The 22,984-nt window shown below is 36.2% G+C and overlaps 1 protein-coding gene across 9 annotated transcripts in view; it reads left to right on the plus strand.

The window, feature by feature from the left end:
• REV1 (REV1 DNA directed polymerase) overlaps nucleotides 1–22,984 on the plus strand; it is a 92,994-nt gene that overhangs the window by 32,273 nt on the left and 37,737 nt on the right. For 6 of the 9 annotated variants that reach the window (XM_043603160.1, XM_043603162.1, XM_043603161.1 and 3 more), the window contains 2 exons: nucleotides 15,821–15,989; nucleotides 20,449–20,601. In XM_043603160.1, the coding sequence (XP_043459095.1) occupies nucleotides 15,821–15,989; nucleotides 20,449–20,601 (322 nt within the window). Of the gene's footprint in view, nucleotides 1–5,689; nucleotides 5,844–10,133; nucleotides 12,570–15,820; nucleotides 15,990–20,448; nucleotides 20,602–22,984 lie in introns of those variants that run through there. The other 3 variants (XM_043603166.1, XM_043603167.1, XM_043603168.1) reach the window with 3 other exon arrangements.

The raw sequence follows: 22,984 nt of genomic DNA on the forward strand, positions 1-22,984 counted from the left end.
TTCTGTTATATGTCTCTCTCTTTGCTTCTCAGCGGGGTGTTACTTATCTTTAAGGTCTCTTTATAAATCACTTCCTCTAACTTGTCTGATTGTCTTCCTACTGGGATAGGTGACTTCTGCTCCTTTGGGGCTATGGCTTGTTAGCATTTATTGGATCTTTCTTTAGTTGTCTGTTTACTGGGTAAGAGCAAGAGAAACACTTTCACATTTTCATTACTGTTGTATCCTGGTGTCTGGGCGTTAACCACTCAGGAAATATTTATTGAATTAAAATTAAGTTTTAATTAACTGAAAACGTTTTCCTGGTTGAGTTTTATCAGGCATCTTTAGTCTAAGAATGTTACCTCACAATGAATGCTGGTGCAGCTCTGGGAAAGTTCACAACATGCAACTTTTCTGCTTAAGTATCCTGGAACATTCAGGTTCCACTGACTTTCCTGAGATGCATTATAAAGATTAAAAATGTTTTTTAAAAAAAGAAGAAACATCGCCTGTTACATTAGCCAGTTACAGAAGTCCCCAGTTTACGAGGGTACCCTTATTCATTATTAAGAAAGAGATCCTTTGTGTGAGGGAGAAAATAAAAGCTATAGTGATCACTCCCATGGTTGAGAATCGGGAATTCTGATTCTATTTTTGTTACCAATTTTTGTGTGACCATAAGACATTTTCTCTTTGGACTCATTTTATTTGGACCCGGTTTTATCCCTATCCTTTTCATTATTTTTCCCTATCCTTTTCTTTAGGATAGGGATAATAGTTTTTACTGTTGTTTGGATAACATTATTATAATTCTACAAGTAAAATTCCATTATGTTGAATTTCATAGGGACTTGCAAGTTGTGATGATACAATTTTTTTAGAAATATTTTCAGTTTTAGTGAATACTCTGTAGATAAAAGAATCAACAGCTTCTGTGTAATGAATTAGCAGTATAGTCAGTTAGTGCTTTAGCTGCAGTAAGAGAAGTAGGAAATGCTGTATTATTGATTCTTAATCATGCTCCCCATAGACTAACATTCCAGGTTTTCTTTTTCTTTAATGTTTATTTGAGAGAGAGATAGAGAGCAAGCAGGGGAGGGGCAGAGAGAGGGAGAAAGAGAGAGAGAGATGCAGAGAATTCTTAAGCAGGCTCTGCATTGCCCATGCAGAGCCCGACATGAGGCTCAAACTCACGAACCATGAGATCATGACCTGAGCTGAAACCAAGAGTCGGACGCTTGAGCCATGCAGGCACCCAACATTCCAAGTTTTCCTGACTCCTTTAAAGCTCCCAGGTGTGCCACCTGAACTTCTCTCTGTTGACTCCCATCCTTTGCAAACCAATTACTGTTGAATTTGAGATTAAAGAAAAGATTGTACATCTTTTGGCTATTGTGCTTCTGTCAACCCATTCTCTTTTTTTCCCAAAAAAGGATGCTTTCCCTGCCAAGGTTAACTTCTTCACCTTCCATCCTGTTTTTGTTTTTGTTTTTATTTTTGTTTTTTTAATTAAAAAATTTTTTGAGGTAATTGTAAATTTACATGCCATTATAAGAAATACTACAGAGATACTATGAACCATTTGCCCAGTTTATCTCAATGGTAATATCTTGTAAACCATAGTACAATATCAACCAGGAAATTGCCATTGATACATTCAAGATAGAGAATGTTTCCATACGACAAAGATTCTTCATGCTGCCCTTTTTTAGACAAAAGGCTCTCAGCCTCGTTTTAGTCCTTTTAACTACTAACCGAGTCTCCATTTCTGTACTTTTTTTATTTCAAGAATGTTACATAAAAGTATACTGTATACAACCTTTTAGTATTAGCTTTTAAAATTAAGATAATATTCTAGTGATTCATATACATTGTATATATCAGTAGTTTTTTCCCTTTTATTGTTGAGTTGTATTCCATTATATGGGTGTTCTACAGTTTGTTAAACATTTACCTGTTTAAGAACATCTGGATTATTGGGGCGCCTGGGTGGCTCATTCAGTTAGGTGTCTCATTTCAGCTAAAGTCATGAGCTCGCCGCTCTTGAGTTTAAACCAGGCGTCGGGCTCTGTGCTGAAAGCTCGGAGGCTGGGACCTACTTCAGATTCTGTGTCTCCCTCTCTCTCTGCCCCTCCCCTGCTCAGGCTCTGTCTGTCTCTTCCTCTCTCTCTCTTTCTCAAAAATAAACATTAAAAATAATTTAACATCTGGATTATTTTCTGGTTTTGGCTCTGAACATATGTGTACAGATTTTGTGTGAACATAAGAGAGCTGTTGCTAAGTCATACATACAGTAGTTGCCTGTTTAGTTTTTTAAAGAAATTGCCAAATGGTTTCTCAGTGGCTGTGCTATTTTATTTTATATTCCCACTAGCAATTTATGAGTGACCCATTTCTCTGCATTCTTGTTAGCATTTAGTGTTTTTTAAGCATTTTAATAGGTGTGTCCTGCTATCTCATTGTGGTTTTCATTTGTGTTGCAATTGCTCTGCATCCTCACCAGCATTTCGTAAAGACAATTTGGTTTTTTGTTTTTGTTTTTTAAATTAATTTACGCATTCTAATATGTGTAGTGGTGTCTCATTGTGCTTTTAATTTGTATTTGCCTGATGACTGATCGTGAACACCTTTAATGCGTCTGTTTGCCATCTGTATGTCCTTGACAGTGAAACTCTGTACACATCTTTGTTCATTTTCTAATTTGTTTTATATTCTCTTCAGTTTTGAGAGTTCTTTGTATATTCCAGATACTACTCCTTTGTCAGATGTGTGGTTTGCAGATATTTCTCTTAGTCTGTAGCTTGTCTTTCATCCTTTTCACATGGTCTTTTGCAGAGCAAAGTTTTTAATTTTCATAAGGTTGAGTTTATGGATCTTTACGTTTATGGATTGTGTTTTCAATTCAGAAGTCTTTGCTTAATACTAGATCCCAAAGATTTTCACCTGTTTTCTTCTAAAAATTTTCATAGTTTTATGTTTTAAGTTCATGATTCATTTTGAGTTAATTTTTACTTATTTTTTTGGTGGCCTATGGGTATCCCATTGCTCTAGTTCTGCTTGTTGAAATACTATCTTTCCTCCATTAGATTACTTTCACACTTTTATCAAAAATTAGTTGGACGTATCTGGGTCTGTTTCTGGATTCTCTGTTTTATTATATTGATGCATGTCTCTCTTCACTGGTACCACCTGGTTTTTGATTATCTGTATTGTAAGCCTTAACATGAGGTAGAATGATACTTCCATTTTCTTCTTTGCTAAGATTGTTTTAGTTATTCTTAGGGCCTATGCCTTTCCATATAAATTTTAGAATAAGGTTGTCTTTGTTTATAAAATAAATACCTTGTTGTGATTGTGATAGGAATTACATTAAGCCTGTAGATCAGTTTAAGGAGAATTGACGTCTTTACTCTGTTGAGTTTTCTCGTCTGTGGACCTTCCATCCCATTTTATTCCACCTTAATTGATTGAACAAATGTATTTTCTATGCTGCTTGTGTGTTAGTAACTAGGTTTGAACAAAGATGGTGGTTGATGAATAATGTGGGTTTTGTGGTGATAACAATCTCTGAGAGATACAGAGGAAGGTGGATGGCAACACAGAAGAGAAGTTACTGCCTTTGAGAGTTAGTGAATCCTTCATAAAGGGATTGACTTTTTAAGCCCAGTCTGGATAAAGAGGCATTTTCTAAATGAGGAAGGGTAAAGGCATTCTTGTCATGATCATAATGTACATTTTCACCTTTATATTCTCTAATTTTGGTCATTGGGCTTATTCTGATGTTTTAGGTTTTTTCTTTGTACTTTTGTTTCTGCGCTTCCATTTGTGCTCTTGCGTCTTGTGAAAAGCTGCTTTCCTCACTACTGTGAACTGGAATTATACTCATCCATTAAGACTCAGATTAAATTAGATTTTGCCTCCTTTCCTAAGCCAGTCCATAGTATTTAAATTTCATAGCAGCACTAGTAGAAACATTTATTTTGACACCTGAGTCTTATATTGTTAGGTCTTACTTTATGTTTTAAGTTTTTTTGGAGTCAGAAAGCCCATTTTATGTAGTAGCCCCTAGACAAACATGAGGGCTACAGAGGTAGCACTGTAGGGCCTTAAATTTGCTATTCCATCTGATGTCCCCAGGTCTTCATCATTCACATCTCTGATCAAATGTCATCTCCTTTGAGACTTTCCCTGACCACACTTATCCAAGATAGGTGTACCTTACCCTTCAATTGCTTTCGTGACCCCTTGTCCAGTTGTATTTCTCTTTATAGAATTTATTTGTACCTGAACTGGTATCATTTATTTGACTTGTTTTCTGTCTGCCCAGTGAAATAGAAGTACTACCATGGAGCACAGAGATGAGTTTTTATTGATCATTGCTATAGCCCAGTGGCCTAGAGCCGTTCCTGGTACATTGTAAGATGGCTAATAAATATTAGTTGAGTAAATGAGTGAATAACAGGGTTTTGTATTTGTACATCATACTGTTAAAATCTTTTCATTCATATGTTAATTCAACTCCGTCTTCTTGAATTTATAGCTTTTAATTAAGAAATAGGCTACATTGTAGGCTTTTACTGAATTGTAATCTCTGGGAGATAGGCCCTGAGCATGCTTATTTTGGTGAAAGCTCCCAGAGTGAGCTAGTACCAAATCTTGTGAACTGTAATTGCTATCTTCTGTTGAGTGGGATCAGGACAGTTAATATGGCAAGAGATGTTCTGGTTATTTTGTACTTTTTTCTTTCTTTTTTTTTTTTTTTTTTTTTTAATTTTTTTTTCAACGTTTATTTATTTTTGGGACAGAGAGAGACAGAGCATGAACGGGGGAAGGGCAGAGAGAGAGGGAGACACAGAATCGGAAACAGGCTCCAGGCTCTGAGCCATCAGCCCAGAGCCCGACACGGGGCTCGAACTCAAAGACCGCAAGATCATGACCTGGCTGAAGTCGGACGCTTAACCGACTGTGCCACCCAGGCGCCCCTTGTACTTTTTTCAATATGTAGATAAAAGACCAGGTCCAACAGCTTTGGCACTGCTGAGATTTGTGAAAAAATAGGCGGGCAGGCAAACATGTTGGCATGCATTGCAAAATGAACAAGGGAATATGCAAGTATGACAGGCTTACATTTCAAGTGATAAGAATTTGTTTGAAAACTTTAATGACCTTAACCTTACTTTGGTGTTTTCTGAACCTTGTGATGTCTTAGGAAAAGAGCCCCATTTAGTGGTGAAAAATCTAATTTTTATTAAGAAACGTATGCTTTCCAGAAATTATTTTTTTGTAAATACATATCTTTCTTTCATTTTCTGTGAGACTCTGATCTTATAAATCAGAGATATAGGAATTTAACCTCTAACATGGGAGAGACTTACTGTATTATTTTATGCCACCCACTGTATTTTTGTCCAGTGTCTAATAGGTGTTTGCACCTGATAGTTACTCACGACTCCCTAGGCTTTTGAATCTTTTCTTCAATTTTTGTTTGGTTAAGTGTATGTGGCTTATAGTTGAATGTGGTAACTCTAAGGTAGTTAGGTAGGAAAGGAGTCAGGAGAGTAAGCATAGCTGCTGGAGGAAGAGTAACAGTTGGGAGTCAGAAGACAAAAAGGGTCTGCACAATAGCTAAGTGATTATGGACAAGTCACCTAATTTTTTTCTATTTCCTTATCAGTAACCGTGCTAAATTATCTTTTCTAATTTATAGGATTGTGAGACTCAAATGAAATAATGAAATAATGAAGGATATTACTACTGTAGGACCAAAGGAGGTGTAAGCAGCCATTTGGTTTACTTCTTTCTACCATGTATGTAGCACAACCAACATTAAATCAAGCTCTTTGGATATACAGAATGAAATGGTGCGCATGATGAATATTTTCTCATTAGAGATGTATCAACGAAAGCTTTTGTGCAAGATAATAAATTTTTTTTGAAATTTATTTATTTTGAGAGAGAGGGAACACGAGCAGGGAAGGGTAGAAAGAGAGAATTCGAAGCAGGCTCTGCACTGTCAGCGCAGAGCCTGACACAAGGCTCAAACCCATGAACCGTGAGATCATGGCCTGTGTGAGCCGAAACCAAGAGTCAGATGCTTAATGGACTGAGCCACCCAGCCGTCCCTAAAGTTTGTTTTTAGAATTTATTTTAACCAGATAACCAAAACTGTTCTAAACTGAGCCTAGAGACATGAGAGTGGTCTTCATGTGTTTCTTTTTGCATTCTGTAGTGGTTATTTGCCGTGGTGGGATTTCACTTGCAGAACGTCAGGCCTAAGTTGTGGTCCTGTGATAGATGCCTTCTACTTTTATTGTGTGTAATTGTCTCTTACTAGGGTTGTCTTTAGTTCTGAACTTCAGTTGCATTCAAAACATTGTTATAGAATGTTCTGTAAAATTACAGGAGTATTGTGGAATATAATTTTATTTTTTTTTTTTTAATTTTTTTTTTCAACATTTTTAATTTATTTTTGGGACAGAGAGAGACAGAGCATGAACGGGGGAGGGGCAGAGAGAGAGGGAGACACAGAATCGGAAACAGGCTCCAGGCTCTGAGCCATCAGCCCAGAGCCTGACGCGGGGCTCGAACTCCCGGACCGGGAGATCGTGACCTGGCTGAAGTCGGACGCTTAACTGACTGCGCCACCCAGGCGCCCCATATAATTTTAAACTTTGAGAAGATACTTCAGGATCCTAGAGTGCCTTCATTGTCATTAAGAACACCCATTATTATTTTACATAAGAAGTTCTGGTGAATAGTTTGGGTTTTTAGAATGCCAGAAATCCTTTTGTTGCAATAGCAATACTTCTTCAAACCCTTTTGTCCTTGTTATTAGTACTGTTAGCTATTAGCCAACCTGCTATAGCAAATTATCTGACTTATGTTTTGTTTCTCCCACAATAGCCTACCTTAAGGCAATGATGAAGAACAGTGAGGAGAGAACTAGCTCTGACATGTCAAAACCTATTATGGAAGGCTATAAGCATTTAAAACTTGACGTAACTGGTGTAAGAATAGGCAGATACATGGTTTAGAATTGCTCTGAAATAAATTCTCTGTATATAAATTTGGTATGTAAATTAGATATCATTTGTATATATATATGTACTTATTATAAATTACTGCGTTAATATTTATAAATCACTTAGAACAGCCTAGCACTTAAGCACTGCTTTAAATATTCTAAGTTGTAAAGAACCACAGATAAGTGGGGGAGAGGGTAGGATTATTCAGTATAATTTGTTGCAACAAACTGGATGACTGGAAAAAAGCTTATCCATCAAAATCATAAGAAATAAAACACTCAGATCCCAGTAGATTAAAGGGCAGATTTCAGAAACCATTTATTTCAGGAAATAGACCTGAGTCACAAACATGTAAATATGTTCACCTTCACTATTAGAGAAATGTATAAGGAAGCAGGATAAATTTTGTGCAAAATTTATTTAATTTCAAAAAATTATTATGTGAATATACCTAATACATAAACAGATGGATGAGAATAGCCAACCCTTTCATTGATGGAGCAAGAGTGTAAGGTGGTATACTGGCTTTGGAAAATGGCATTATGAAATACATGAGGAGACTTAATATGCTTATAACGTTTGGCTCAGTAATTCTTCTGAGAGTATATTCTAAGGCCATAAGCCTAACTGGCCTTCCATTATAAGTTAATATTAAAGATAATCTTAATCATGTTGTTTTGTTTGAAAGCAAAGCACTGTATAAGAATAGAAACTTAGGTATAAATTATACCATCTATAAGGTGACCTAAAACTGAACCTGGGTGGTTCAGTTGGTTAAGCAGTTGACTCTTCATTTCGTCTCAGGTCATGACCTCACGGTTTTGTGAGATCAAGCCCCATGTGCTCTGCACTGATAGCAGAGCCTGCTTGGGATTCTCTCTTTCCTGGCTCTCTGCCTCTCCCCCTGTGTGCACACTCGATTGCACGCGCTCTCTCTCAAAATAAATTAAACATTAAATAACAATTCAAAAGATAACAATGGATAATTTATAATAATATAGGAAAAATTTTTGGTAAACGTGAAAGGGTAGAATGTAAAATGAAAAGTAGGGGACAATCAAACAGAAAAGTACAGGAAAAAACATGATAGAAGCAAATACATTACAGTGGTTTTTTGGGGCATAGAACTATGTATGAGTGATGTATTTTCTTCTATTTTCAGATTTTTTATTCTAGGCATGTTTTATAGTAGAGAGTAATCTTTAAGTAATTCTGAGTTTTAATATTTATCTTAGGAAATATGAAATTACTAAGTTTGCTTAGTAATTTTTGCTAAATTTTTTTGTTTGGTTTGCTTTTTTGTTTGTTTTTAGGCTGAACATCAGTATAGATCTACTGGTATAGGTTGTAGAAGTAGGGAAGACAAATTACTTACATAAATATTTCCAAATACACTCTGTGGTGGATTGTATTTTTGTTCACCAAAATCTGCTTCCCCTCCCTGGGGAAGGATTTTACTTCCTTACTTACTGATGTCAGATTTGGCCATGTTCACAAAATGTAAGTGAAATGGTATATATCATTTTGGGGATAAAGCTTTAAAAGTCAGTTCGTGCTTCATTATACCCTCTTTTTCTTTTGCCACAATGACTGGCAGTGTTCTAGATTGAGGTTGCTCCATCGGTCTGTATGTCAATAAAGATAACATGGAGCCACAGCTCCATGGACATGATGGCAGAGGATGGAAATGTTTCATGGGTGAAAAATAAACCTTTGTTTTAAGTCACTACAATTTTGGGTTCATATGTTACTGCAGCATAACCTACCCTATCCTCTCTGAGTAGTATCTGAAATAGTGGATAATGGAAATATTTAGAACAAATACTGTACTTTGTTTTTGTTTTCATAAAGTAGTAGTCTTTGGCTGTATTTTAGATCAAGGGTTAGCAAACTTTTTCTGTGAAGGACCAGAGCTTTGTGGGCCATGTACTCTCTGTTGCATCTGTTCAGCTCTGCTATTATAGCCCTCAGAGCAGCCATGGACAGTATGTAAATGAATGAGAGTAGTATTCCATAAAACTTTATTTACAAAAACAGGTGGGCCAGATTTGGCCCAAGGGCTTAGTTTGCTGACCCTTGTTTTAGATCACAGACTCAGAATCTTGGGATTAGGAGGGAATTTAAGTCTTCAAGTTAATCATTTTCTGTGTGTGAATTACGTCTTCAGTATTGCTGAGTTAGAGACAGGCCACCACTCAGCCTCTTGCAGTGACTCCAGTGATGGTATACTGTCTTGGGGTGCAAGCCAGTTCATTTTGGAGCAGGTATGATCGTTTTAGTGAGTTAAAATGTGCATGCATTCCTATAGCTTCCATCTAGTGGTCCTAGTTCTTTCTCGAAGACTCCACAGAGCATAAATTCAAACCCTGCCATGTCCTCTCAGTGTGGTCTTTAAGCTAATTCATCCTATAGCTCTCAAACTAGATTATTCCTAGTTCTTTGAAAAGTGTGCTTTCAACTCTATGGCCACAGCTCTCCCCCATTCCTTAACAGCTTTGCTCACCAATTTTCCTCAGGTTATCTGAATGTAAAATCCTATGTAGTTTTCTGGGTTCAACTCAGTCAAATGTTTGTCAGCTCTCTGTTCCCACAGAAATTTTTATCTGATAGAGTATCTTGTGTTAAAAAAAAAAAAAGCATTTGTGAAATCCTTACTAAATTCTAAGTGAGATGCTTGAAATGAGGGGGCACATGGGTGGCTAGGTCGGTTAAGCATCCGACTTCAGCTGAGGTCATGATCTTGTAGTTCGTGGGTTCGAGCCCTGCGTTGGGCTCTGTGTGGACTGTTTTCCTTTCTCTCTGACTCTCTTCCACTTGCATTCTGTCTCTTTCTCTCTCTCACCTTCAAAAATAAACATTAAAAAAAAGAAGAAAAGAAAATATGGGTACTGAGGATACTATCACTCATTAAATAAGGTTCCTGTCTCCAGATATAATAAGTGCTGTTTTATGCCTGATTAAAACTGCTAGTTGTTTTAAATAGGTTATTAACTTCAGTTCCAAAACACTTGGAAGGTTTTACAGTCTTAAAATTGTATGTATTTTTAAGTACACTAAAAACACAAAACAAATATTCAAATATACTACTTACTAGAAATGTTTTGTACCTTTTGTTGTTAGGTTATGTACTTTTTACATAGACCTTGGAATATAACTTCTTTTAAATAGTTGAAAATATTAATAGTTCTAATGTGTGTGAATCAGGATTTTCTCACTACTATGCTGGAATGCAAAATAGTAAGTATATGTAAGTGTATGTAAGTATACTATGCTGGAATGCACAAAGTAGTAAGTATAAGTAAGTATATAGATTGAACTTTAAAAATAAAGTCTTATATTACTCTTACTTGTTTGGTATTTGGGTTTTGTTTTTTTTGTTTTTTTGTAAGGGTTCGTTTGAAATAGGGTTTGCTCTTTAAAAAATTGGGGGGCACCTGGGTTTTTTCAGTTAAGCATCTGACTCTTGGTTTCAGTTCAGGTCATGATCTCACAATTTGTGAGATCAAGGCCCTCATGGGGCTCTGCGCTGTCACATGGATTCTCTCTTCCTCCCTCCTTTGCTTTCTTTCTTGTTTGCTGGAGATAGTGGTTAGTACATACAGTTATACAATAGCTTTGTAAGGAATCAGATGTCAACTAGTCTAGCCTCTCATTTTGTAATGAGGACACTGAAGCTAAATGGGATGAGTCAGTTGCCCAATATGTCATGACTTTTAAGTGTCACACTGCAGCTGGAAACCAGGCCTTTCTATCCAGTGTAGCAGCATGTTAAGGCTGATTAAGTGTGAGTTTTTGGAGACAGAAACCTGGACTTGAATTGTAGCTATTCCATTAGCTGTGTGTGACTTTGGAAAGTTACCTTAATCTCTCTTATCTTTTTTTTTTTTAAATTTTTTAATGTTTATATATTTTTGAGAGAGAGAGAGCACATGAGCTCTCTATGAGGGGCAGAGTGAGGGAGACACAGAATCTGAAGCAGGCTCCAGGCTCTGAGCTGTCAGCACAGAGCCAGACAGGGGGCTCAAACTCACCAACTGTGAGAACCTGACCTGAGCCAAAGTCGGTTGCTTAACCCAGTGAGCCACCCAGGTGCCCCTCTCTTATCTTTTGTTTTTCTATAAATCTGCCTAAAGTTGATGCTATTTATAAGAAACTTCAGGTGCATTGATGAACAATAATTTGCTTGCTGAAAAATTCAGTATATCTTCAGGGAAATAATTTGTTTGGCATATGTACCTTTATAAAAAAATTTTTGGGTTCCTGCGTGAATCAGTCAGTAGTGCGTACATCTCTTGATGTGGCCTCAGATTATGATCTCATGGTTCATGGGATCGAGCCCCACATAGGATCTGTGCTGACAACACGGAACTTGTTTACAATTCCTTCTTTCTCTCTCTCTCTCTCTCTCTCTCTGCCCCTTTCCTGCTTGCACATGCACTCAAATAAATACGTAATTAATTAAATCATTTGTTAGAACCAGTGCTTTTTTTCCCCCCCTTCCTTTGGTAAAGTCATTTTTGGGAGCTGCTGAGCCTCAGAGACATGCTCTTTTATTTAATGGATCTTCACCCAAGATATCATTGGTAATCTGTGGTGATGATGTTTGTTAGTGATTAAGTTATTTTTTAATACTCTAATGTATTTAAAAATAAAATGTTCAATGAAGATGCATAGGGAGGGTTGAGGGATAGTTTTATTTATTGTTTAAATTGGTCCCGTTGGTTTAACTTGATTAAGTTTATTTAGACCAATGTGGAAAATGAAATGGTTATTAGATCTCTAAAAGGTCTTTTAGTTCTGAAATTCTCAAGAGGGTAACATCAGTTGTAAAGATTTGGGGGATAAAATTTCTCTGAATATACTTTGGTTTGGTTTGATTTTTCATTTTCTTTTCTTATTCTGGCCAGTATGTCAAGGTCTTTCTTGAAGGAAAAGGTACTGGAGGGTGGGCAACAAGAGAAGGATTTATAGGTGGGATTACAAATTGAAAAAAATTAGTGATTTATAGGTAGACAGTGGTCTCAGCCATAAGAGTTTTTTTCCTTTCTGCTTTTGGGATAGAGATGGGAACAGTAATAATACTTGTAATAGCTGACACATAATTCTTACTGTGTGCATGGCATTTTTCTTAGCAGTTTATAATTTTTAGCTCTTAATTCCACAACAGCCTTCTGTGGCACTATTATTCCCAGTTTACATCTGAGAAAAGTGAGGCCCTGGGAAGTTAAGTAACTTGCTTGAGGTTCACACAGCTTAGCAGGTGATGGAGCTAGGATTTGAACACGCTCAGTCTTGCTTTGGACCTTGTGCTATTATGACCTAATTTGTTGAATTACTGAATAAATATTTTGAGAATTGAAGTGATAATACCGCTTACACTCCATTTTTGCTATTGAGGTAAAAACTCCAGGCAGGAGTCTTTGATGCTTGGGAGATGCCAATTTATTCAGTAAACATGTAAAAAAATAATACCTGATACCTGCTTTGTGCCAGACATGTGGAAGTGAATAAAACAGACAAGGTTCCTGCCCTCAAGGAGCTTGTGCTCCACGGGGAAATCAGGTAAACAAATAGAGTAATTTCAGATTGTTATTAGTAGTCTGAAGAAAACTAACTGGTGTAGTAGATTGCAGGAATGGGGTTACACAAAACTTAAGTGTCCTAGAGGTTTCATGGGGTTGGATACTGTCTCCCAAACATTTTTCTCTAATTAGCCCACATCTGAATTTAAAGAGAGTGTCAAGCACAAAAATGAATTTATTGTGCAAATCTTCAGAGCTGTTTATATTCTTTTGAACTTTTAATGTAGGAGTATGTTCTGCTGAAGAAACAAAGCCAGAGAGAAATACGGTTTTAAAAATATCAAAAAGCAATGAAAATGAGGGCAGCCACCATGCATGCCATGCTGTTTGGACTGGTGGAACGGTCCCTGGCTGCTTTCCTTAGTGCATTATTGTCAATTCTGTTTGTTTAAAATATTAGGGCTACTGAGTGTCAGCATATATGTGTCTTCTATGATTTTTTGCAGGGTCTAGGGCAGGATCCTCAAGTCATACATTACTTGAAAGGAGTTCTGCTGTCATTATAGTTTACAATAACAGTTTTTATACCTAGTGCTTTCTATGTGCCAGACTTATTTATTTGTAAAGAGGAGAAAGCTTAAAGGAGTTAAGTCCTTGTCCAAAGTCATGCAGCTAAAGAATATTAAAGCCAAGATTAAACCCAGGTCATTCTGACACCAGAGTTCATGGGATCTTACCTTTTAACTAGATTGGTTTTAATGGTCCACTTCACACTGAAAAATATGCAAGAGTTTGCAAAATTGGACTTCAGGGAACCTCCTCAACTTTATCCAGTAGGTCCATGTTTTCCAGTTTCAAAATTCTGCAGTGGTTTGATTTCAGAGAGCAAGTAGTAGAGGGGGCATACTTCACAAGTATCTGTTTACAGAAGTAATGTGTTCTGTCAGCCTGTTTTCTGTTTAAATCATTTAATACATTTAGAATTGGTTTAGATTAACCAAGTTAATTTACAAGATTAACTTGTAAGTACTTTTTTGCATTACCTTGCTTTTTATTGGGTTTGGTATTTGTCCATATGGTTACGTTGTACCTAGCCTTTAATTTGGTACTTTTTATTATTATTTTATATCAACCAAATTCTTTAATCTTAGGGAAATAAAGTAAGTAAACTGCAGATTTCTGACTGTTTAATTTTCACTGTTTTACATTAAGTTTTGTGATGCTCTATTTTTTGTGATCCTTAGGCCCTATAAACCTTCCATTATGAATTTTGAATTAATTTTATTTAAAAGTTGTTTCATTTCTCTTTTTAGTGCACTGTTAAATTTGGGTAGCCCCTAGCCACATTTGTTAATAAGAACTTGAAATGTGGCTAGTCTAAATTGACACATGTTTTTTATTTTTTTTTTAAATTTTTTTTTCAACGTTTTTATTTATTTTTGGGACAGAGAGAGACAGAGCATGAACGGGGGAGGGGCAGAGAGAGAGGGAGACACAGAATCAGAAACAGGCTCCAGGCTCCGAGCCATCAGCCCAGAGCCTGATGCGGGGCTCGAACTCACAGACCGCGAGATCGTGACCTGGCTGAAGTCGGACGCTTAACCGACTGCGCCACCCAGGCGCCCCTAAATTGACATATGTTTTAAATGTAAATATGTGCTAGACACTTAGTCTAAAAAAAATATGAAATTATATTTTTTTATGTTGATTACGTGTTGAAACGATAAAATTTTCTAGTAAGCCTCTTAAAGAGGCTTACTTACTAGTAAGTAAGCTTACTTTCTAGTAAGCCTCTTAAAGAGGACTTTTTACTAAAAGTAAAATTAATTTCAGTAATATTTTTAACCTAATAGATCCAAAATATTAAGTTATGTATGTGGCTTGCATTTGTGGTTCACATTATATTTCTGTGGGACAGTAGTAGTATGTGCAATCAGTAGCATCATAGGAATTCTACACTATAAGAATTTACCAAGACTAGACGAAACCTGTCATATCTAAATGTCCTTTGTTAGTGTTTTTCTTCTTCTAAAGACTAAAACTCCCCTAATTACATAGTTATCATAATAAAAGTGTTTATTTAAATACTTTGACCTGTATTGTATTTATTTAAATACTTTGATCTGTATCATATGAATTTAAGAAAATCTGTTGCTTGAATAACAAGTAGATACATAAGCCTCCAGTGACATTTCCCCACTCTTCACACCCCCTCCCCCATACAGCTGTTTTGAGGAAGGTATGATTAGAGCTTTCATTAGGATAATAGGTGGAAGAAACAAGCTATTGAAAATAATTAGTTTAATGTGATGCTAGTAATACTGGTCATAACATAACTTTAGTGAGTTCGACTTTTTATGGGAAAGCATAGGTCACCCTGATTCTTGTTTAAGGTATTTTTCTATAGTTTAAGAAACATTAATTTGAAGAAACAAAATGGAAAAAAATGAAGTTTCTTTGTATTTTTTTTTTGTATTGGTTATTTTTTGGTTTTGGTAAAAGTTCATATTAAGAAACTGAATAATATTATTTTAACTTTTTTTATATTAAATAAAAAAAGGTTATTGGGGCTCCTGGTGGCTCAGTTGGTTAAGCATCTGACTCTTGATTTTAGTTTATCGTTCATGGGATCAAGCCCACCTCAGTTCTGCTGATGTGACCAGCCTGCTTGGACTTCTTTCTCTCTCCTTCTCTCTGCCCTTCCCCTGCTCGCTCGCTCACTCACTCTCTCAAAAAATAAATAAAAAAACTTTAAATAAATAAAAGTTATTAAGTTTCATAGGGGTAAAATCTTTTAATAGCCCTATAGTAAGTCTGCTCATAGTAAGTATGAGTAATTTACCAACTATTGTACTATTCTGAAGGAGGTAGGTGTAAGATTAATTGGAGTCTCTGTACACTGATCTATAAATGATTTTATACTTGTTAATTTTTTAAAACCTAAGATAACCAATATCAAGGTCATGTAGCAAAATGTGATCAAAAGTTTTAAAATATCTGCTCTGTTATTAGTGTAGATTCATTACTTGAGGTCCCTATCTGCTCTGGGCACATCTTAGCAATAAGTGCTTTTTTTATTGGTGGACTGTCTCCAGTAGCCAGGGAAGAGGATGTGCTAAAGCCAAATAGCCTTATCACTTTGTGACTTACCTCCCAATTTTGTTTACTGACAACACAGCCCAGGAGAAATCAGTGATATGTTCCTCAAATTGGGCTTTTTAAGGGATTATTCAGCTAGGGCTGTACTTACATAAAAAAACTCTTTAACATATTTTAATACTAATTTTACAGATCCTTCTGCCGAGGAATTGCGAAAGCTAATGATGTTGCATGGAGGTCAGTACCATGTGTATTATTCCAGATCCAAAACAACACACATTATTGCCACAAATCTTCCAAATGCCAAAATTAAAGAATTAAAGGGAGAAAAAGTAATTCGGCCAGAATGGATTGTGGAAAGGTAAGTTTAATTTTTAATTAATAAGTTTTTAAAATTGGAATGCTTTATATTATAAACACACATTGCCTCTTAAGAGTGAAAAATAATGTCTTAACACCAGTGTACTCTCTAACCTCACATTGATAATTTAGGTAGCCTAGTATGTTAGTGTTCTTGCAACAACCTTAGCTATGAGGAATTAGGGGAGATGACTCAGGTAAGCAGCAGGAAGCAGTGATGGGAAGGGATTGGCTAAGCATGGTATTCATTCAGCAAATGCTTGTGCATCTCTGATGGGCTAGATGGTGCTCTGTGTATTTGGGAATTATCGATGAAGCAAACAAAGATCCCATCCCTACCTCTTGGAGCTTATGTGTTCTCTTGAAGAAAACGTAATAAACAGTATGCTTGGTACATGAGTAAATTCTATCCTGTGTTAAAAGTACATGCTAAGAGGTAAGAAGAAGACCAGGGTATTGTGGACCTGGAGTACTCAGGACAAAGAGGAAGAGCAGTTTGAGGTATTAATATCTTTTAGTTGTTACATTATGGTTCTTCTGTTGTTGATTTGGAATTGATGTTCTAAATCAGCGGCCATTCGTATTAATTTCCTAAGTTTAAATATGTCATCTGAACCTTGGCAATGAGCCATAACTTAAGTGAATTTATATTTTGAAATGGTATATATATATATATGAGTAATTGTTAGATGTATGAAAATTAAAAGTGAAAATATTAAAATCCTCATTTGTAAAAGAAGGCTAATATTGACATGATATGATTATGTGAGAACTAGAAATAATTTGTGCAATTATCTAGCATAATGCCTGGCACATTGTTAGAGGCAAAATATAGAAGTTCCTTTGTTGTTTTATTTTTATTCTGTAAACATCAGCAGTTGTTAAAAAATAAATTCCAAAATGTCAAAAGTATATATCTATTTATTTATTTGCTTATTCACTCATTTTTAAATTTTATTTATTTTGAGAGAGAGAGAGCATGCACTTGAGCAGGGGAGGGGCAGAGAGAGGGGAGAGAGAGAATCCGAAGCAGGCTGTTTGCTGTCAGCATGAAGCCTGATGCAGGGCTCGATCCCACTAACCGTGAGATCATGACCAGAGCTGAACCAAGAATCAGATGCTTAACCAACTGAGCCACCCAAGTGCCCCAAAAGTGCATTTTTAGAAAGTGCATTTGGCTTCCAGAAAACCATATGTATCTTAGAGATTAAAATTTTTTTAAACCTTGGGGGATTAGGTTGACAGCCTATCCTTGGAATATGTCACCGGTGCCTTTTGCTGTTTTCTCATGACCTGACCCTTCATTACATCAGATCAAAGAACGTGGCTTTTAGCTATGTGTCTCCTTAAAAAAGAAGCTGTGTGGTTTTCAGTATAAGAAGTTTGTATCACCACCTCATGCCAGTCAGAGTGGCTAAAATGAACAAATCAGGAGACTATAGATGCTGGCGAGGATGTGGAGAAACGGGAACTCTCTTGCACTGCTGGTGGGAATGCAAACTGGTGCAGCCATTCTGGAAAACAGTGTGGAGGTTCCTCAAAAAATTAAAAATAGAACTACCCTATGACCCAGCAATAGCACTGCTAGGAATTTATCCAAGGAATACAGGAGTGTTGATGCATTGGGGCACATGTACCCCAATGTTTATAGCAGCACTTTCAGCAATAGCCAAATTATGGAAAGAGCCTAAGTGTCCGTCAACTGACAAATGGATAAAGAAGATGTGGTTTATATATACATTGGAATACTACTTGGCAATGAGAAAGAATGAAATATGGCCTTTTGTAGCAACATGGATGGAACTGGAGAGTGTTATGCTAAATGAAATAAGTCAGGCAGAGAAAGACAGATACCATATGTTTTCACTCATATGTGGATCCTGAGAAATTTAACAGAAAACCATGGGGGAGGGGAAGGGGGAACAAAAAAAGTTACAGAGAGGGAAGGGGGCAAACCATAAGAGACTCTTAAATACTGAGAGCAAACTGAGGGTTGATGGGGTTGGTGGAGAGGGGAAAGTGGGTGATGGGCATTGAGGAGGGCACCTGTTGGGATGAGCACTGGGTGTTGTATGGAAACCAATTTGACAATAAATTATATTTAATATGAAAAAGTTTGTATCATTCCACAGTTGTACTGTGTGTTGTCATGTGCAGACAATCCTATCATCGTGCTAGGGCTAGAATTTTGCTCTGAGGATATTAGTTTGACTTTGGAGGGAATGGTGGAGATCCATAGATAGTAGGAAAGTGGGTTGAAAAGGGCACTTGCTGAGTGGAACTTGATTTGCTTAGAAAATGGGAGTTTACATTAGAGCTTTTTTTTCAAATACCTACTCTTCCTTCTTGCCCTGAATATAACTAGAGAGAATACAATCAAAAAAGCAACTTAAGGCAGTTACAAGTTTTAAAGTTCACCTGAGTGGATTTTATTTTGGATTGAAGTCAGGCTTAATCATCTGTTTTTTAATAACTGAAGTTACTTTGGACATCCTTATCATATGGCCTGTTTGCTTCATTTTATATATGAGAAGGCAGAGCTAATAAGATATATCCAAGAACAGCAGGATTCCGAATTCTTTCTGACTCCTAATTGGGTCTGCTCTTTGCCGTTTAATTAAGTTTGATGTAGATGAGTTGGCCCTGTGGAAATGGATCAGTCTGGGCATATGTCTTAATATATAAAATAAATGCCCGGTGTCTGCATGTACTAGCATGGAATCCTTTTGCGCAATTACAGTACTCTTTCTTTCATACTGTAATCCCAGTCTTGTTCATCTCTTCTCAGTAGTGTTTTTATGAGATTTTATTGTACTTAAAATTTTAAACATTATTTTAGTTATTTAACGGATGATAAATGATACTCTTTTCTATAATTTTCCTGTTTTTAGTTTGAGCAGTTTAAACAGCAACTACCACTTCTAAGTGTTTGAGGTGATTGCTTTGCTTTGATTAGAATTCCCTGGTGTCTGTGTATGTGCCATTAAACCTGAGTTAATGTGGGCATGAATATAAGGCCACGACTTCTAAGAGGCAAGGGAGTCCTTTAATGGAGAAGTTTTAGGTATGAGATTATTTTACTGAAACCTTTGCCTTGCAAATCTTATACTTTTATATAGTATAAATTAGGGATTTTCAAATTTTTGTCCTCATCCTTTTCTTCAGACAATGTAATGTGGATATCTGAAGGGTAAGATAGTTAATGAGAAGCTGCTGTGATTCACCCCACTGCCTCCTCAAGCCTGACAAGTGCTGTGGAGCACAGTTTTAAAATGCTGTCCTTAGTTACTAAGGCTGAATTTGTTTTTGTTCTTCATTTTGTGTTGAGTCTCTTGTAGCAGGGGACCCTGCCTCCTATGGTTAGGTTCCCAGGTGGGTCTGCTGGCAGTGAGAGGTGGTGATTGTTGCAGTTTATGCCAGCTCATTGGGGTCTCCTGCTGGGGGTAACTGGCTCCCAGTCAAACTCTGCCCTTTCTTTTTAAGCTCCCAGACTATAATATGTTAGCACATCTGCCACATACGTACTTAAACGATACTCTGAAGAGCCCATACTTCACATGGGCTAAAATGTTTCTAATTACATTAACTGTATAGATTAGAATGCTTATTCAGTTCACTTACATAAAAGTTGACAGCAGTTTCACCTCATGATTTCTTTCGTTTCTCTTGTATTTTTGCATCTTGCCTCAATTTATTCTTTATAGAAAATGTATACGACTAATTTCTGGTATAGATTTGGCTTTTTTTTTCTTTAAATGGTGTCATTTACATTTTTTCTCACAGTATTACACAGTTGTTGTAAAATTATTTTTACTTGACTAACAAACCAACAGACACATTTCAGACGATTCCCCAATGACTTGTAGGTAGTATTTTATCAGAAAATACATTCTTGGTCTCCAAGAGCTCAAAAACAAATACCTTATTTTCAGTATCTGTAATAAAAAACCAATCTGTACCCTGTAGGAGAGAGGGCAAGAAGTTGTATACGTTTTTATACGTTTTTATACCTTTTATTCCCCTTCCTGAGCTCATGGTGTGGAAATTGGGAATTCTCATCCATTTTAGTTACTCTGGAAAAGCTTACTAGAGGAGATTTGAGAAAATCTTGATGATTCTATATGAATTGTTTGAGGGGGAGTTGTGGTAAAAATATTAAAGTCATGAGGATTAAAGTATTGACTAGTCGAACTCATGCTTGCAGTTTTGTCATCTTACTCTATTTCTTTTTCTCCTCATGTAATGTTATTGGCTATTGACTTTTAAAGGAATATCTTATTCTTAAGTGTTTAAGTAAGATTATGTTGCATTAGGGCCACTAAAACAGAGGGAGAAGAAATAAACTAGGAGAATAGGTGGCTCATTGTTGGTGAAAAACTCCGTTGTTAACATTTATTTTTCATGAAACTTCTTTTCCTCAAGTATTAAACTCTTAAGTTGGTTTTACTTTTTTGTTTCAGCATCAAAGCTGGACGACTCCTGTCCTACATTCCCTATCAGCTGTACAGCAAGCAGTCCAACATGCAGAAGGGTCTCAACTTTAATCCTGTGTGCAAACCTGAGGATCCTGTGCCGGGTCCAAGCAGTGTATCCAAACAGCTGAACAACAGGGTGTAAGTTTCTCTAGATTGGGGAATGCTGCAAAGCTGGGTTTTAGCAGTGGGTGTGGGTACTGCTCCTGCTTTGCTGAAATAGAAACAAATACAAAACATGGCCATTTATCTATATTAAACATGTTAAAATATGTTTAAAGTATCTTACCTAAAAATTATTTTGGGGGTGTCTACGTGGCTCAGTTAAGCATCCACTTTGGCTCAGGTCATGATCTCATGGTTTGTGAGTTTAAGCCCCACATTGGGCTCTGTGCTGACACTGTGGAGCCTGCTTGAGATTCTCTCTCTCTCCCCTTTTCTCTCTACTCCTCCCCCACTTTTACACGTGCCCTCCCAAAAAATAAACTTAAAAATTAAATTTATTTTTATCATGAAAGTTTCTTAAATAAAATGTAAATAAGGAAGCTTTCCCAATCAGTGTAGATTCCCCTGTTATACTAATGGATCTTAAATTACTGGAAGTAAAATTTTCCATGGATTTGCCCAAAATTACTTCCACATAAGTAATTTGCTATAGAATGTTGCTTTCTCAAAAACCAAGCTAATTGCACCAGTATGCTTTTGTTGTGTGCTATATACATAATAAATGTGTTGACATTTCTAGGTTATTTTTGAAAATTTCCAAATTCATAGCAGTTTTACATATGTAAATATATTTACATTGGTAAAAATTTAGTTGGTGACCCTCAGTGTTACAGCTAGAGGTAACTCTAGACTTTATTCCATGTGGCAGATTTAAAAAAATATATTGATTAAGCTTTAATTGCAGTTATCTTGGGTAAATTGGTTTCATGATTAATTGGTGTGTTGCCTTAACTTGTATATCAGGTGGTTTATTATCGCTAGTGTTCTCCTTATTTATTAAATTGCTTGCTTTGGGAGTTGGATATATATATATATTTAAAGACCAGAAGTCCAATTAAGCTGGGAGGATCTGATATCACTACCTTCAGTAGTTTTTGTTGTTGTCATTTGTATTTTATCTTGTATTCACTTATAAGCATATTCATGTTTTTCACATTACCTAACCCTTTCAATTTTTTTAGCACCATCAAGGTGCACAACAAATAATATCAGAAAATCTTTCCAAATGTGCAACTTCGTATTTTTCTCTTACAATAATAAAAATAGGAACTAGGTGGTTGTTATTTTTAATTCTCCCTTGTGTCAGTTTTAGCAGGAATTTACCTATTAGATTGTACTTTTTAATACATGTACACTTTTGCCTAATTAATGTATGTCTCCCAATGATGTATTTCCATTACAGCTACTTTATGAATATCCATTTGTGTAGGCTGAAAAACTGTAGTACAGAAAGACTGTATATTAGGAATGTGTTTCTTGCCAGTGTTTGTAATTCTGTTGCATATGTTGCTAGTATACATGAGAAGAATCTTATTGTTTGTCACACAAAAAACTAGATGTCAGGCTTTTCTGACTTAACTCACTTTTGTTGCTTTCCATAATATTTATTCTTTAGTATATTCAGTACGTTTTATAAATTTCTTTGAAGTTCTTTTATGTGACTTCTTGTTCCCTTGCTTTCTCTTTATCTCAAGGGCCAGACATGTAGCAAATGAGGTTTTCTTTCCTTCCTCTTTTATTTTAATTGCTCCCTGATCTTCTATTTTCCCTTTTCACTGGCATGATCATCTGTGAAGATTGGACCTAATCAGAATTGCCTGTCATATTCCATGAGATGGTTCAGCCAGAGCCAACCCAGAAATGGGTGGTAATGTTTTGCATCTGTCTCATGTGTGACTTTTCTGTTTATTCATACTGTTACTGCTAATCTCTTGTGTTGGTATTAGGATGAGAGACTTTAGATTAAACTTGGTAATACTGTGGCAGCCTCACCAATGCCTGGGTATCATGTATCAGGCAACCTTCTCTGGAGCCTGAACTGTAATTGGGTTAATGGTATGGGTGTTTCTAAGTAGAATGAATTGCTGTTCTGTAATTCAGGTTTTTGTTTTTGTTACTTAGATCATTTTTGTGAATGCAAATGAAATTTGTCTTTATTATAGAGTATTAACAAGCAAATATCTAGAGGAGTCAGAATGTGAATTTAGCAAAACATTTGTCATAGGTCCTACATTTATAAACTTGTCCTCCAGAAACTTGGTCAGATTGCCTTGGACCACCCTGGTGTCTGAATATGCTTTTTTAAGAAATGAAATGCCATTTCCTTTGTTAATAAGCAGATGTCCTCATTTTACTAGGTATACATTTTACTGAATTATCTGTACACATTAACCTAGTTCTTTTTACCTGCCCATGACTGTGGGCCTATTAAGGGATTAGTAAATACAGTCTGTCAGTCTTCCTGAGTGAAACTAACTGGCCCTAGGATTGTAGCAGTATCATATTTAATGTGTTGAAT

Source organism: Prionailurus bengalensis, chromosome A3 (genome assembly GCF_016509475.1).
Source record: "Prionailurus bengalensis isolate Pbe53 chromosome A3, Fcat_Pben_1.1_paternal_pri, whole genome shotgun sequence".
Classification (NCBI taxonomy): Eukaryota; Metazoa; Chordata; class Mammalia; order Carnivora; family Felidae; genus Prionailurus; species Prionailurus bengalensis.